The following is a 13,792-nucleotide window of genomic DNA, read 5'->3' on the forward strand; positions in this document are numbered from 1 at the left end:
TTAAGTCAGTATCGCTGCGTCATCAGGTCTGTGTCTGACATAAATGAGTTGCGCCTAAATGCAACATGTGTAGTTAATGGAATTGTGTAATTTTCTGCATAAATGTCAGCCCTGTCTATGTCCTGCCCATACCCTTCCCCTGTGAACGTCCCCTAAAAATTTTGTGTTAAACCAGTTTAGGTTTTAATAATACAATAGCGCCTAGGTGTGTGGAATGTTGCTACTATTTGAGGTTCTGGTGCTACTATTTGAGATTCTATATGGAATGTTGCTAGTTGAGGGGTAGCCTAGTGGTTAGAGCACCAGTCTTACAATCCAGATGTGGCTGGTTCAAATCCCACTGCTGCTCCTTGTGATCTTGGGTAAGTCACTTAACCCTCCATTGCCTCAGGTACAAACTTAGATTGTGAGCCCTCCTGGGACAGAGAAATATCCAGAGTACCTGAATGTAACTCACCTTGAGCTACTACTGAAAAAAGGTGTGAGCAAAATCTAAAGAGATAAATTAAATAACAATAATATTTGAGATTCTACATGGAATGTTGCTACTATTTGAGATTCTATATGGAATGTTGCTGCTATTTGAGATTCTACATGGAATGTTGTTACTATTTGAGATTCTGTTGCTATTATTTGAAATTCTACATGGAATATTGCTACTATTTGAGGTTCTGTTGCTACTATTTGAGATTCTACATGGAATGTTGCTACTATTTGAGATCCTGTTGCTACTATTTGAGATTCTACATGGAATGTTGCTGTTATTTGAGATTCTACATGGAATGTTGTTACTATTTGAGATTCTATATGGAGTGTTGCTAGTGGAGGAGTGCCTAGTGGTTAGTGCAGCAGACTTTGATCCTGGGGAACTGGGTTTGATTCCCTTTGCAGCTCCTTGTGAGTCTGAGCAAGTCACTTAACCCTCCATTATAAGTACCTGTATATACTATGTAAACTGCTTTGAATGGAGTTGCAAAAACCACAGAAAGGTGGTATATCAAGTCCCATTTCCCTTTCTCTATTGGAGATTCTAGATGGAATGTTGCTACTATTTGAGATTCTACGGGGAATGTTGTTACTATTTGAGATTCTATATGGAGTGTTGCTAGTAGAGGGGTAGCCTAGTGGTTAGAGCACTGGTCTTGTAATCCAGAAGTGGCTGGTTCAAATCCCACTGCTGCTTCTTGTGATCTTGGGCAAGTCACTTAACCCTCCATTGCCTCAGGTACAAACTTAGATTGTGAGCCCTCCTGGGACAGAGAAATATCCAGAGTACCTGAACGTAACTCAGCTGCTACTGAAAAAAGGTGTGAGCAAAATCTAAAGAGATAAATTAAATAACAATAATATTTGAGATTCCACATGGAATGTTGCTACTATTTGAGATTCTGTTGTTATTATTTGAGATTCTGTTGCTGCTATTTGAGATTCTACTTGGAATGTTGCTACTATTTGAGATTCTGTTGCTACTATTTGAGATTCTATATGGAGTGTTGCTAGTAGAGGGGTAGCCTAGCGGTTAGAGCACTGGTCTTGTAATACAGAGGTGGCCAGTTTAAATCCCGCTGCTGCTCCTTCTGATCTTGGGCAAGTCACTTAACCCTCCATTGCCTCAGGTACAAACTTAGAATGTGAGCCCTCCTGGGACAGAGAAATATCCGGAGTACCTGAATATAACTCACCTTGAGCTACTACTGAAAAAGGTGTGAGCAAAATGGAAAGAAAAATAAAAATTCCTAGTCCAACTAAGAAAAACTGGACATTGTGGTAACATCAAAACCATGAGAGCAGCATTAATAACAAAGGTGTGACTGCCAAGTGATTATTCTTTGGCATCAACCCCCAAAAGGTTGCTAAAAATTGCACATGCTAATTTGTATCTGCAATTTAATTGAATAACAAACCAATTAGTGCTAATAATTAAGATCTTAATAAGCAATTGTTGGTGCTAATTGGATTTAATTAAAATTGAGGCAGGGTCAAAAAAGGAGGCACAGGGGTGTTCCTTTAATTTACTTGGATTGTTGTAGAATAAAGAGGATTAACACCTAATTTAGACATGAGAATTTTTTGGTTGGTGTAAAGGGTTACGCCTACACATAGTCCATGGTTCCCGACGCTGAGTGCTATTTTTTTGGTGCCATGTATAGAATTTAGTCCCAAGTGGAGAAAGAGAAGATCGTCAAATATTAATCACCACAGTCGGAGACCAAGAAAATGGGGCAGAAGGATACAGATATATTGCCCATCATATTCAGGGCCAGGGGAACTTTGAAGCTCACCTAGACAAGTTGCCTACACACGTCACACCTTCTGAACTCTAGAAAGAATCTCTCTTTGGCACTATGGCAGCCTGGAGGATGATATGATACAGGCGTTCAAATATTTGAAAGGTATTAATCTACAACAAACCTTTTCCAGAGATGGGGAGGTGGTAGAACTATAGGGCATGAATTGAAGTTGAAAGGGGGCTGACTCAGGAACAATATCAAAGTATTTTTTCACAGAAAGGATGGTGGATACTTGCAATGCCCTCCCGCTGGAGGTGGTGGAGATGAAAATGGTAGCAGAATTCAAAAATACGTAGGATAAACACAAAGGAATCCTATTTAGAAGGAATGGATCCAAAGAAGCTTAGCAGAGATTAGGTAACACCGCTAATTGGGAAGCAAAGCCAGTGCCGGGCAAGACTTCTAAGGTCTCTGCCCTGATTGTGGCATGGGAACAGATTTGGATGGGCTAAAGTGGAGCTTTTCAGGGGCTTTGACGTTAACTTCAGAAATTTTGAGCAAGGACAGTGCCGGGCAGTCTTCTACGGTCTGTGCCCTGAAAACGGCGAGGCCAAATCAAGGTCAGATATACACATCAAGTATCACATCATACCTTATGTAATGAGTTTATCTTGTGGGGCAGACTGGATGGACCGTACAGGTCATTATCTGCCATCATCTACTTTGTTAGTATGTTACTATATGTAACTGTTAGCAGTAAATCTGGAAGACTGAGATCCCACTCCACTTACCCATAGTATGTGTGAAAAATTGCCCAGAGACACTGTCTAGGGAGAATTAGTTGACAGGCAGAATTATTTGGGTCAATTTACAGAATTGTGCATTTTGATGCTAATATAGTAAATGCTGGCAGATAAAGACCTACTCGGACCAGAAATAAAAAGAGATCCAAGATGGCTGCCAGCACTTAGGTAGTGTAAGGAGCTCATAATTTTGTCCTTTTGAAAATGCCGAAAAGACGAGGAAAGGCGGCAGCCCGAGCTTCGCAGCCACTTCCCTCAATACCTGTAGGTCCTATGGACCGTTTTGTGAGCACCCCGGGACAGAATCAACTGATCGTGAGTGGGCCCCTAGAAGCCGCCGGTGTAATGCAGGAAGGATCGGCATCCTCGGGGCAGGATGTTACTCTGAGCCCAGATCAACGAACTCTACCCCTGCAGCCGCAGCTGACCAGTTCTCCCTTCGAGGGATCGACGGGACCACCGCCAAAAGGCGAAAAGGTGAAGCCCGTGGTAGAAGCTCAAATCCAACTCAAAGGGTTATCCGAGGGACAATTATGGTTGCCCAAGGTGAACAGTCCTGCCGAAAGGTTAATGGGGATACAAGGTATGAAGTCTGTGAAGAATCCGGAACGTATAGATAAAATTCCTCCATTAATGTTGTAGAAGCCGGCGGAGGTAACTCTTGACTCTCTTTGGGATTTAATTTCTCAGTTTATATTAACCTCTACTAAAAAAAAAAACATTGCTATATCTCAGAAAGTTACTGAAATTGAACAGAGGATCTTAAAAACAGAATTAGAATGAAAGCTTCAATTGAGAAACAAGAAACTAATGAGAAAACCGTTACAGATTTGGGAAACCTGCAAGCAGTAATGTTAAAAGAAGGAAAACAGAAATATATGATAATTATATGAGAAATAATAACGTAAGATTTATAAATTTTCCTAAGATTAAAATGATAAAACCAATAGATATGTTAAAGAGATCCCTGCGTGAAATTTTAGAAATTCCTGAAACAAGCTTGCCACCTTTCAACCAGGTGTATTACATACCACAAAAGGAATTATCCCAACAAGAGAAAAAAGACTCTTTAAATTTGACTGCATTTCTGTTATCAATAGAAATCAAACAAAATAAAACATAGAAAAGAAAATAAGACGATACCTTTTTTATTGGACATAACTTAATACATTTCTTGATTAGCTTTCGAAGGTTGCCCTTCTTCGTCAAGAAATGTATTAAGTTATGTCCAATAAAAAAGGTATCATCTTATTTTCTTTTCCATGTTTTATTTTGTTTGATTTCTATTGATAACCTTTAAGAGTGGACTAACACGGCTACCACACTCCTCTCTACTGCACTTCTGGAAACTTCTGAAAGAGATCAAGCTCAGGCAGCCACTTTGCTAGCTACTGTTGCTTTAATTCCTGACAAGCAATGGCTTCTTCGATTGTTTTTTAGGAACCGGGAGAAATTATTCCTGGGCCTAAGAATAAACTTATTTCTAGATATTTCAAAGGAAACCCAGAAAAGGCGTAAACAATTTTGGCTATTAAAACCCGCTGTTCTCCAACTCGGAGCAGTATTTCATTTAAGGTTTCCTTGTAAATGTATCATTCGACTTAATTCATCTAAGTATGTTTTCATGGACCCTTCACGCTTATCATCATTCATAACCTCTAAAAGAACTGAAGGAGTTTAATTTAATTTATTATTTTCTGTCATCTACTAAATGCTGATTAACTTTGTCATTTTCCTCTTAATTTCCTGTATTTGGAATCTTGGATCTACTTAATAGTGGACTTGAGTGTTAGAAATACTAAGTATGTTTATTATAATTTTCTTGTTAAATGATAACTTAAATATTAACACTTTGCCGGATCAAGAGTGTAACCTTGAAATATATTGAGGGGCATAATTGAATGAAAACGTTTATCTCCATGGGCGTTTATCTCCGAGAACGGGTCCGTGAAGGGGTGGACTGAACCGTATTTTCTCAAAAAATAGACGTCCATGTTTTATTTGACAATTTGTGAGCTGGGTGTTTTTGTTTTTCAGCGATAATGGAAAATGAAAGCGCCCAGCTCAAAAACGAATAAATCCAAGGCATTTGTTCGTGGGAGGGGCCAGGAGTCATAGTGCACTGGTCCCCCTCACATGCCAGGACACCAACCGGGCACCCTAGGGGGCACTTTTACAAAAACAAAAAAAAAGGTAAAAGAGCTCCCAGGTGCATAGCACCCTTCCCTTGTGTGTTGAGCCCCCCAAATCCCCCTCAAAACCCACTGCCCACAAGTCTACACCATTACTATAGCCCTAAGGGGTGAAGGGGGGCACCTACATGTGGGTACAGTGGGCTTGGGGGGTTGGACGACTAATAAGCATTAAGCAGCACAATTGTAACAGGTGGGGGGGGGGATGGGCCTGGGTCCACCTGCCTGAAGTCCACTGCACCCCCTAACAACTGCTCCAGGGACCTGCATACTGCTGCCAGGGAGGTGGGTATGACATTTGAGGGTGAAAATAAAAAGTTGTGAAACATCATGTTTTGTGGTAGGAGGGGGTTAGTGACCACTGAGGGAGTCGGGGGAGGTCATCCCCGATTCCCTCTGGTGGTAATCTGGTCATTTAGGGCACATTTTGGGGCCTTATTTGTGAAAAAACAGGGTCCAGGAAAAGTGCCCTAAATTCTAGCTACAAACGCATACTTTTTTTCCATTATCGGCGAAAGGCGCCCATCTCTCCTCGGCTGATAACCACGCCCCAGTTCCACCTTCGCCACACCTCCGACACGCCCCCGTCAACTTTGTACGCTTCCGCGATGGAGTGCAGTTGAAAACGTCCAAAATTGGCTTTCCATTATACCGATTTATTCGTTTTTGTGAGATAAACGTCTATCTCCCGATTTGGGTCGAAATCTAGGCGTTTTTCTCTTTCAATTATAAGGTGGATTGTAAAATTGCAAAAATTAAAAAAATTTTTTTAAAAAAGAGCTGCTCAGTGCATTCAGTCTGCCCAACAAGTTGGCCAGAGTTGAATCTGCACAGGTTTCACTTCATTGTATGCTGCTATCTCCTCCCTTCAGCTATGGCTACTTTTCTCTGGTTGACTCAAGCTTGTTTCTGCAGCTGTCACTTTTTTCTCATTGGTTGACTCAAGCTTGACTCTGCAACTGCCACTTTTTCTCATTGGTTGACTCAAGCTTGTTTCTGCAGCTGCCACTTTTTTCACATTGGTTGACTCAAGCTTGACTCTGCAACTGCCACTTTTTTCTCATTGGTTGACTCAAGCTTGACTCTTCAGCTGCCACTTTTTTCACATTGGTTGACTCAAGTTTGTCTCTGCAGCTGCCTCTTTTTTCACATTGGTTGACTCAAGCTTGACTCTTCAGCTGTCACTTTTTTCTCATTGGTTGACTCAAGCTTGTTTCTGCAGCTGCCACATTTTTCTCATTGGTTGACTCAAGCTTGACTCTGCAGCTGCCACGTTTTTTTCATTGGTTGACTCAAGCTTGACTCTGCAGCTGCCACTTTTTTCTCATTGGTTCATTGCTGAGCTCCCTGTTGTATCTTTGAGAGCTTTGTCTGTCCTTAAGTGAACATTTTCTCCTTTTAGTCTCTTAGTTTTTTCACCTCTCTCTTTCCAGGACTCTGGAGTCTCTCGTTGAGGAGCTGGTGATGGAGGGACTCATGAAACAAGCCCCAGATGTCAAGCTGAGTGATTACAAAGGTATTAAAGATGTAGACATTTTTATTGCATCATAAATGGCCCGTGCATTCAGGTTAATGAGGTGTTTATGTTGTAAGTGCTGCTCCATGCAGGCTACATCCCCCAATACCTTTGATTAGGGCTATAACTGTTGCTCTGTACATGTTAACCCCCTTCCCCCCCCCCCATGCCTTCATTTACTTCTACAGGGGACCAGCTGCAAGGGGACGATGCTGGAGAACTCCAGTGTGAGGGTCTGGGGGGGAGGGGCATGTGGCTGGGGGTCAGTGGGTAAATGGTACTAGGAGAGGGTGGCTCATGGGGTTCCCAAAAGGGAGGGTTAGATCTCTAGTGCCTAGGGTCAGGGTTGAATTCGGTATTTGGAATGTGTGTCTGTATATGTGTGTGGGGGGGGGGAGTTCATTATCTTATTAAGCAGAAAAGAATTTTGAGGCATTTAAAATAATTACATGTGAATATTGTCTTGCTACAAGAACTGAAACTGGACTTGCAAGAAATGATGAAACTTGGAGGGGGTGGGGGGGGGGGGGTAATGATCTAAGCTTTATTTTTCCACAGGGTGGTTCCAAGTCAAAAGGGATGGTTATTGTAGTTCATAAGGCTGTGCCTTTTGTGGAATATGAATCTGGGGGTGGGGGGGAGGGAACACCCTGGGGAGATACAGTAGAATGCTGATTATTTGAACACCGATCATCCAGATGTCCAATTATCCGCCTGATAGTAATGTACTTTCCCAGCCAAAACCCTTTCAGGTTGGACGCGGCAGAGGAAACAGCCTTGCTCTTTCAGCTTGCGGGGGACGCGGCAGAGACAAGCCCTGCCCTTTCCTAATTCATACACACCTTAGGGGGCACTGCAGTGGACTTCACAAATTGCTCCCAGGTGCATAGCTCCCTTACCTTGGGTGCTGAGTCCCACAAAACCCACTCCCCAAAACTGTACACTACTACCATAGCCCTAAGGGATGAAGGGGGGTACCTACATGTGGGTACAGTGCGTTTGGGGGGGGGGTTGGAGGGCTCCCATATATCACCACAAGTGTAACAGGTAGGGGGGGATGGGCCTGGGTCCACCTGCCTGAAGTGCACTGCACCCATTAGAACTGCTCCAGGGACCTGCATACTGCTGTCATGGAGCTGGGTATGACATTTGAGGCTGACATAGAGGTTGGCAAAACATTTTTTTTAGGGTGGGAGGGAGTTAGTGACCACTGGGGGAGTAAGGGGAGGTGATACCCGATTCCCTCTGTTGGTCATCTGGTCAGTTCGGGCACCTTTTCATAGCTTGATCGCAAGAAAAAATAGACCAAGTAAAGTCGGCCAAGTGTTCGTCAGGGACGCCATTCTTTTTTCCATTATCGGCCGAGGACGCCCATCTCTTAATCACGCCCCAGCCCCGCCTTCGCTACGGTGCCGACATGCTCCCGTGAACTTTGGTCATCCCTGCGACGGGAAGCAGTTGAGGACGCCCAAAATCGGCTTTCGATTATGCCGATTTGGACGACCCTGAAAGAAGGACGCCCGTCTCCAGATTTGTGTAGAAAGATGGGCGCCCTTCTCTTTCGAAAATAAGCCTGATAGCCTTCTTTAAGGCTGGAAGTAAACAGGGACAGTAGAAATGGAGCTACTAGCGTTTGCTCATAGTGAGCAGCTAATGTTTGGGGGGCTGGCAAGGATCTCTCTGAGTCAATGGGAATGTGGGGAAATGCAAGAGTTTTAAGTATATTATACAGGGTAGCGGTGTTCAAGGCATTCAATATTTTCTTGGGGTAGAAATGATTTTAGAAGTAAGAGGAGCTATCTGGTCTGAGTTTGCAATGTTCATATATGCTATACGAGCAGTAGGAGTGCATTAGCACCTTCATCTGTGTTCAGCCAGTCTGAGCTGTTGTTTCACGTGTTGAAGATCAGGTGTGAACCAAGGTTCTCTGCAGTTGGAAGTATGAGAAGGGAGGGTTAGCTTCATAGGTACCAAAGAGTCTAAAGCAATATGAAGAGATGTCGTCCATGTAGTTATTCTGTCATCTAGTTGCAGTGTGGCAGAGCTTTTGCTGTCTAATCCAGATGGCCTAAGTAGTGTTTCAGCAGTACTAAGATGTGTACAGGTGGAGTTTGATGATGAATGGGCTGTGGTAGAGATGGTTGAAGTGTCGTCAAATAATGGGAGAGAATGATCTGTCCAAGGCACAGGAAAAATTGAGAATTTGCTCAGAGGGTGTGCACGAAGGAGCGCACAAAGGCCTACTCCTTCGGTGTAAGCACACAGTGCGCACCGCTAGGGCAATTTAAAATGTAGTAGCTGACCAATGATGTCAAAGCTAACCAGAGCATGCCTGGAACACACAGAGTAATAATAGAGTTAGATACAGGACCTGTGTTACTCTGTTTGTATAAGACATGGAAGTGGGGAGGGGGGAGAAGTGGAAGGAAGAGGCACTTGAAAAGTGCAAGAAAAGGTTGATGATAATGACACAAGCATGGTGAGCGGAGAGGTAAAAGGCATAGGTATTCCGAGGTGGTGGGAAGGTATTAGGAAGACTAGGGAATCTATGGGAGAGGCATAAGGATGGTGGAGGAGTGATAAATGAGGAAGGCAAGAGGTTGGTAGGGATAAAATAAGGATGGAAGATATATTGAAAAAGAGGATGAGAGGCATTTGGCCATGAGTGTGTATGAAATGGAATAACCCAAAGGATATTGGAAGGTAGGGCCTGCTGGAGGGAGACAGTTGGTTAGATAGATGGGAGAAGAATGGTAAAAGGTGAATGGGGAAGGTGTAGGGATGGTGGGAAGAGAGGTAGGTGAGATAGGTATAATCTAATCTAATTCATAGCTTATATACTGCACCTATCCCAACAGACGATTCCAGGTGGTTTACAACACAAAAATTCACACAAAGTGAGGAATAACAATATACATAAAATAAAATTCAAACATAAAATTATCCATAAAATGTATAAAATAAAAAGGTTTTTAACTTGTTATGCAAACACATGTGGAGGGGCATTTTCGAATGGGGCCGGCCATCTCTAAGGGCGCCCATCTCTGAGGATGGCGCCGCGAAGGGGCGGGGCCAACCGTATTTTCAAAACGAGATGGCTGTCCATTTTTCATTTTGAAAATACGGTTGGGGGCCCCCAAATCTCAACATTTGGTTCAAATGCTGAGATCGCCGGCTGTAGAGATGGGCGCCCTCAGTTTTCAGCCATAATGGAAACCGAGGGCGCCCATATCAAAAACGAACAACTCCAAGGCATTTGGTCATGGGAGGGGCCAGGATTTGTACCGGGCACCCTAGGGGGCACGTCTACAAATTTAAAAAATAATAAAAATTGCTCCCAGGTGCATAGCTCCCTTACCTTGGGTGCTGAGCCCCCCCCCCCAAAATAAAAAACCAAAACCCCACTCCCCACAACTATACACCACTACCATAGCCCTAAGGGGTGAAGGGGAGCACCCACATGTGCGTACAGTGGGTTTCTGGTGGGTTTTGAAGAACTCCCATTTTCCACCACAAGTGTAACAGATAGGGGGGATGGGCCTGGGTCCGCCTGCCTGAAGTGCACTGCACCCACTAAAACTGCTCCAGGGACCTGCATACTGCTGCGATGGACCTGAGTATGACATTTGAGGCTGGTATAGAGGCTGGCAAAAAAAGTTTTTAAAGTTGTTTTTTTTAGGGTGGGAGGGGGTTAGTGACCACTGGGGGTGTCAGGGGAGGTCATCCCCGATTCCCTCCGGTGGTCATCTGGGCAGTTTGTGCACTTTTTTGTGACTTGGACCTAAAAAAAAGGGACCAAATAAAGCGGACCAAATTCTCGCCAGGGACGCCCTTCTTTTTTCCATTATCAACCGAAGCTGGCCATCTCTTAACCACGCCCCGGCACGCCCCTGTCCCGCCTTTGCTACCCTTCCAACACGCCCCCGGGAACTTCGGCTGTCCCGGCTACGGAAAGCAGTTGGGGACACCCAAAATCGGCTTTCGATTATGCCGATTCTGGCGCCCCTGAGAGAAGGACGCCCATCAACCGATTTGTGTCGAAAGATGGGCGCCCTTCTCTTTCAAAAATGAGCTGGATAGTCTAATTCTAAACGAATTACACCAGGTATATTGTTCCACTCAGAGATAGCTTGAAAAGGAAACATGGAACCTTGCGGAGCTACTGCTAGTGATATGCAACTTATCCTTAAAATCGAGCTTGGTACCGGAAGATTGGAAGGTGGCCAATGTAACGCCCATTTTTAAAAAAGGCTCCAAGGGAGATCCGGGAAATTATAGACCGGTGAGTCTGACATCGGTGCCGGGGAAAATGGTAGAGGCTATTATTAAAAACAAAATTACAGAGCACATCCGAGGACATAGATTACTGAGACCAAGTCAGCATGGCTTTTGTGTGGGGAAATCTTGCCTGACCAATTTACTTCAATTCTTTGAAGGAGTGAACAAACATGTGGACAAAGGGGAGTCGGTTGATATTGTGTATCTGGATTTTCAAAAGGCGTTTGACAAGGTACCTCATGAAAGGCTACAGAGGAAATTGGAGGGTCATGGGATAGGAGGAAATGTCCTATTGTGGATTAAAAACTGGTTGAAGGATAGGAAACAGAGAGTGGGGTTAAATGGGCAGTATTCACAATGGAGAAGGGTAGTTAGTGGGGTTCCTCAGGGGTCCGTGCTAGGACCGCTGCTTTTTAATATATTTATAAATGATTTAGAGATGGGAGTAACTAGCGAGGTAATTAAATTTGCTGATGACACAAAGTTATTCAAAGTCGTTAAATCGCGACAGGATTGTGAAAAATTACAAGAAGACCTTACGAGACTGGGAGACTGGGCGGCTAAATGGCAGATGATGTTTAATGTGAGCAAGTGCAAGGTGATGCATGTGGGAAAAAAGAACCCGAATTATAGCTACGTCATGCAAGGTTCCACGTTAGGAGTTACGGACCAAGAAAGGGATCTGGGTGTCGTCGTCGATAACACACTGAAACCTTCTGCTCAGTGTGCTGCTGCGGCTAAGAAAGCGAATAGAATGTTGGGTATTATTAGGAAAGGTATGGAAAACAGGTGTGAGGATGTTATAATGCCGTTGTATCGCTCCATGGTGCGACCGCACCTTGAGTACTGTGTTCAATTCTGGTCGCCGCATCTCAAGAAAGATATAGTAGAATTGGAAAAGGTGCAGCGAAGGGCGACTAAAATGATAGCGGGGATGGGACGACTTTCCTATGAAGAAAGACTAAGGAGGCTAGGGCTATACAGCTTGGAGAAGAGACGGCTGAGGGGAGACATGATAGAGGTATATAAAATAATGAGTGGAGTGGAACAGGTGGATGTGAAGCGTCTGTTCACGCTTTCCAAAAATACTAGGACTAGGGGGCATGCGATTAAACTACAGTGTAGTAAATTTAAAACAAATCGGAGAAAATTTTTCTTCACCCAACGTGTAATTAAACTCTGGAATTCGTTGCCGGAGAAAGTGGTGAAGGCGGTTAGCTTAGCAGAGTTTAAAAAGGGGTTGGACGGATTCCTAAAGGACAAGTCCATAAACCGCTACTAAACGGACTTGGAAAAATCCAAATTTCCAGGAATAACATGTATAGAATGTTTGTACGTTTGGGAAGCTTGCCAGGTGCCCTTGGCCTGGATTGGCCGCTGTCGTGGACAGGATGCTGGGCTCGATGGACCCTTGGTCTTTTCCCAGTATGGCATTACTTATGTACTTATGTACTTATGTAAACTGATGTTTGAATTGTATTTGCTTCATAACCGGAAATTTTAATAGAAGATTGTTGCAAACGCGAGTCAAATTAAAAAAAACAGAAAAAATGGAATTAATAATTCTGATGTATTCCCATATAATATCTGAAAAACTATACATACAGTTTTAAAAATAATTTGTGCACGAACACAGAGCCAATGTAATTCTTTCAATTAACTAGAAACACTGTCATATTTTCGTTCAGCCATATTCTGCAATAATTGTAATTTAGCTAATAATCTACTATTCAAACCACCAAACAGTAAGTAAAAAGAGAGAGAAGGATGGGAGAGACAAGGGGAGAGTGGAGAAGAGATGGATGGGAGAAGCTCGGGAGTGAGTGATGGGGAGAGGCATAGAGATGGTGGGAGACAGATGGACGGAAGAGGCATGGGCATGGTGGAGGAGAGAGTGTTGCAAGATGGAGGGGAGATGATGGGACAATAGACACGAAGAAGCTGACTTTAGATGTGGCATCATCGTCTGTCCTTAGAAAACAGAGTACAATCGCATCCTTGCTTCTTTTTTTCAGGTGATTTCAGCTATCTGGGCAGTACACTGCGCTTGGCGGACATGGAGCCTATGCCTTCAGTGACAGACCTTCGGCAGAACATCACACTGACCGCCATCCTGCCGCTGGGTATGTTAGAGTTCCCCCTTCCCTCGCATGTCCATGTTTCCTGGAGGTAAAGTCCATAGTCTGCTATTGAGACAGATATGGGGAAGCCACTGGGATTAGTAGCATGGAATGTTGCTACCATTTGGGTTTTTGCTAGGCACTTGTAACCTGGATTGGCCACTGTTGGAAACAGGATACTGGGCTAGATGAGCCATTGGTCTGACCCAGTATGACTATTCTTATGTTCTTAATATTTCTGAATCCTTCCTTTATAAGTGTGCAGAAGAAAGGAGGTGTTGATGCCCCGCGGGAGGAGGTGGAGATAAAAATGGTAATGGAATTCAAACATGTGTGGAATAAACACAAAGGAATCCTATTTTGAAGGAATGGATCCACGGAATCTTAGCGGAGATTGGGTGGTGACGCCGGTAATTGGGAAGCAAAACCGATGCTGGGCAGACTTCTACGGTCTACGCCCTGATCATAACTGAGTAGATAGGGATGGGCTTGAATGTAAATTTTAAGGGGCTTCAACGTTAGCTTCAGAACTTTTAGTACAAGAAGAGTGCTGGGCAGACTTATACGGTCTGTGCCCTGAGAATGGAAAGGACAAATCAAACTCGGGTATATATATAAAGTATCACATATCAAGTAAAATGAGTTTATCTTG

At 43.7% G+C, this 13,792-nt stretch overlaps 1 protein-coding gene across 1 annotated transcript in view; it reads left to right on the forward strand.

The window, feature by feature from the left end:
* Positions 1-13,792, forward strand: part of LOC115460007 (dynein regulatory complex protein 11-like) — a 118,182-nt gene that overhangs the window by 78,602 nt on the left and 25,788 nt on the right. The window contains exons 9-10 of the mRNA XM_030189869.1: positions 6,660-6,742; positions 13,036-13,143. Of these exons, the coding sequence (XP_030045729.1) occupies positions 6,660-6,742; positions 13,036-13,143 (191 nt within the window). The remainder of the gene's footprint in view (positions 1-6,659; positions 6,743-13,035; positions 13,144-13,792) is intronic.

Source organism: Microcaecilia unicolor, chromosome 1, assembly GCF_901765095.1.
Source record: "Microcaecilia unicolor chromosome 1, aMicUni1.1, whole genome shotgun sequence".
Classification (NCBI taxonomy): domain Eukaryota; kingdom Metazoa; phylum Chordata; class Amphibia; order Gymnophiona; family Siphonopidae; genus Microcaecilia; species Microcaecilia unicolor.